This window comes from Trichosurus vulpecula, chromosome 8 (assembly GCF_011100635.1).
Source record: "Trichosurus vulpecula isolate mTriVul1 chromosome 8, mTriVul1.pri, whole genome shotgun sequence".
In the NCBI taxonomy this organism is placed as follows: Eukaryota; Metazoa; Chordata; class Mammalia; order Diprotodontia; family Phalangeridae; genus Trichosurus; species Trichosurus vulpecula.
Window position 1 is genome coordinate 260,517,187 of NC_050580.1, and position 3,194 is coordinate 260,520,380.

The 3,194-nt window shown below is 41.4% G+C and overlaps 1 protein-coding gene across 1 annotated transcript; it reads right to left on the minus strand.

Moving 5' to 3' along the window:
- Window positions 1-318: 318 nt before the first annotated feature.
- Window positions 319-2,525, minus strand: LOC118859097 (selenide, water dikinase 1-like). The gene has a single exon (XM_036769530.1). The coding sequence runs from the start codon at window positions 2,327-2,329 to the stop codon at window positions 1,151-1,153; it is 1,179 nt and encodes a 392-aa protein (XP_036625425.1). The 5' UTR covers window positions 2,330-2,525; the 3' UTR covers window positions 319-1,150.
- Between the last annotated feature and the right edge of the window lie 669 nt (window positions 2,526-3,194).

The window sequence follows — 3,194 nt, forward strand, 5'->3', positions numbered from 1 at the left end:
TGAGTAGACTGTAAACTCCCTGAAGGCAGAGACTGTTTGATTTGAATCTGTTTCTCTAGGACCTGGTACAGCACCTAGAACATATTAGATGATTAATAAATGCCTGCTGAATGAGCATATTTGTGAAATTACTGTGTCTCTGGGATTCTGATTATTTTTAAGGTCTATGTCCAAACTCTCTGGAAGATATATTAGTCTTAATAATTCCTAGGGCATTGGTGGGAGTTCAGAAAGACATTGGTGAATTTCTCTTGGTTACTCAAAAGCACTTACCATCTTATATTTTCTTTTTTTTTTTCACAGAACAGTCTTTTTATTATTGATTATATTTAAAAATTATTTGTGTAGTTAATTATATACTGAATTGTAAATGAATATTATACATTAATCCCCTTTTGGTCGGCAATTGCTTGCTGCACTATAGCACATCCAATTATATTGCAAAAAGTTAGCAATTTTCCCCCCTTTTAATAAAGAAAACAATTATTGATATTACAGTAAATATTATAAGGTCTACAAATACGAAATGAAAATTTCTCCTTCAACTTCAAAGTGCTTTCCATGCAGAGTTAAGCACTTGCCTTATTTAACTGAGTGCGCTACTAAATCCAGGGTTGGAGAGATGCTCTTGGATCATAAGACTAGACTTTACAAATAAAAGACTGAAAGTAATCATGCAACCCTCTTACTACTACGGGTATACCCACTGTGTCACCTACCCATTCTGCCTTTCCAGAATACCATTCAAGACATCAAAAAATTATTAGACTTATAATGATAAATATACATGTAATGACACAAACTGCTAAATGACACTACTACTGGTAATGTCTGTGCTACGTGAAAGCACCTTTAAAAAGAGCCTATGCGGCGAGAGATAAGTGTCTAAAGATTCAAAATGAATCAACAGTATTGGATAACAATATAATTCTCAACTCAGAAGCTGCCTCAAGATTAGGTGCATCTTCAGTTAATGTAACAGGAAAAAAAGGCAATGGATTTTATTTTATTAATTGCATCCACTCACAAACTGACCTAAGGTCACCAGATGCGTAGACACAATGAGATTTTTTTTACAGTCTTTAATTGTAATGATGATAAAGGAATAGATCTATTTAAAAACAAAACCAAATAGCTATTTTTGTCTAGATTAAGAGGTGGCACCAGGCGTGGGATTCACATTTTGGGTGGCCACTTGTGGTGCTACTTCGATGATCCGGGGTTTGTCTATAATTCTGGCTGTACGGTTGCCTTTCTCTACAATCCCAATAATCCATGCTTGGTGACCTTCCCCATATTTTGGGGACTTAATCTCTGCGCGGAATCGAGCAGCCTGCTCACGTGGTAAACAGATCAGAAGGCCTCCTGATGTCTCTGGGCAGGTTCCATGCATAAGGCCAAACATGTTTCCACAGGCCTTACTAACAGCAGCCATCTTGGCCAACACTGGAAGATTGTGGATGACAAAGGACACTTCATTCCTCTGTTGCTTAGCAAGGTTCTGTGCGTGGCCCAAGATCCCAAACCCTGTGATGTCCGTGGCTGCATGCGCATTAAAAGTGTGCATAAGTCCGGCAGCTGTTCGGTTGAGCCTTGCCATGTTCATCATTGCTTCTTGATATGCCAACTCCACATCTTCCTGGGTGACCACAAGTTTAATTTTATTCCATTTTTCTGGAATATCCAGCCACTGATGCACAGCCACGGCTACTTGTGTTCCCAGGGGCTTTGTCAACACAAGCACATCTCCTGGCACTGCATTATCAGGCATGATAAACTCGTTAGGTTGACAAACTGTTGTAGCCACTCCACCCAATACGATCCAGGGATTCAACACTGTTTGGCCACCAGTTACAGATGTTCCCGCTTCTTCTGCAGCATCTTTAAAACCCTGTATAATTAGGGGCATCACTTTGTCCCTTTCCCTGTCTGTCATTTTATTACTAATTCCAAGGAGCATCAACATGTTGTCACATTCCGTGACACCCATGGCATAAAGGTCACTTAGAACATTGGCACAGGCTATCCGGCCCATCATGTAAGGATCATCCACAATAGGATAAATGTAATCTGTGGTCTGAACCAAGGAAAGACCACCATGTCTCAAAGGAATAACACAAGTGTCCATTCCAATGCCTAGCCTTGGCATAACTGCTCCCAAAAACTGTTCATCTTCCTGGAAGTGATTCTCTTGTAAGGATTCCAGCAATTTCTGCAGGACATCTTGTGGTACCTTGCAGCCTGTGCCCTTCAGTTCAGTGAATCGGGTTAGCCGGAAACTCTTGTCCAATTCGTAACTTTCTGAGTTAAAGGATTCCCGAACAGACATAGCTCTCAGGCACACTCACTCACAGTTTAGTCTTTTCCCCTCTCCTGTAGTTTCTTGGTGTCTTGCCTGGTCCACCTTCCCTCGAGCTCCGGGAAATAAACAATGGAGCAGGCAGCACCACGCGGGGGCGAGGCGGCGGCGGACCGGCTGTCCATGCGGCCGCAGGGACGCTACTCCGGGACACCTTAAATGCCAAGCCGCTGCCTTTAAAGGCAAATGAGGCCTCGGCCACGGCCGTCGCTCTTTGTGTGACCGGCGGGGGGAGCCGGCGCTACCCCTTATATTTTCTAATATAGTTCTTCAGAAAAGAAAATAATAGCTGAATAAAGACTAAAGTTGTGTGTTGTCCTGTTTTTGGCACACCTTATAACGTGGCTAGTAAAAATAGGAGCATGAATCACAGATAAGAATACAAAAGAGTATTTAACTGGATTTTTCCTGGCCTAAATAATACATATAATTTTCTCAACTGTCCTCTTCACTTTACTTGTGTAGACATCTGGTTGACAAGATTTCTTGAGCTGAAAACTGTCTGCTACTTTGGCAGTATGCTTGCTTTGCCAAGAAATGACAAATAACATCTGAGCAGTAAGGAATTCAAGGGTTTTGGTGGCTGTCTTGGTGTTGGAACCTAACAATAGGTGATGTGATGGTTCCATTTGGAGAAATCCCCATGTTTTGATCATAACACAAACAGGCAGATATACTGTAAGCATCTATCCCTGCAAGCAGAGCCCTTAGTCATTGTAAAGCCCACAGGCAATAAAGAATAAAACTGTGACATTTATTTTATGTACTTTTCTATCTCCACTTCCCAGAGTACTTTCTCTGTTTTTCTTCAATCATACTCTTTTTTCTTCCTCCC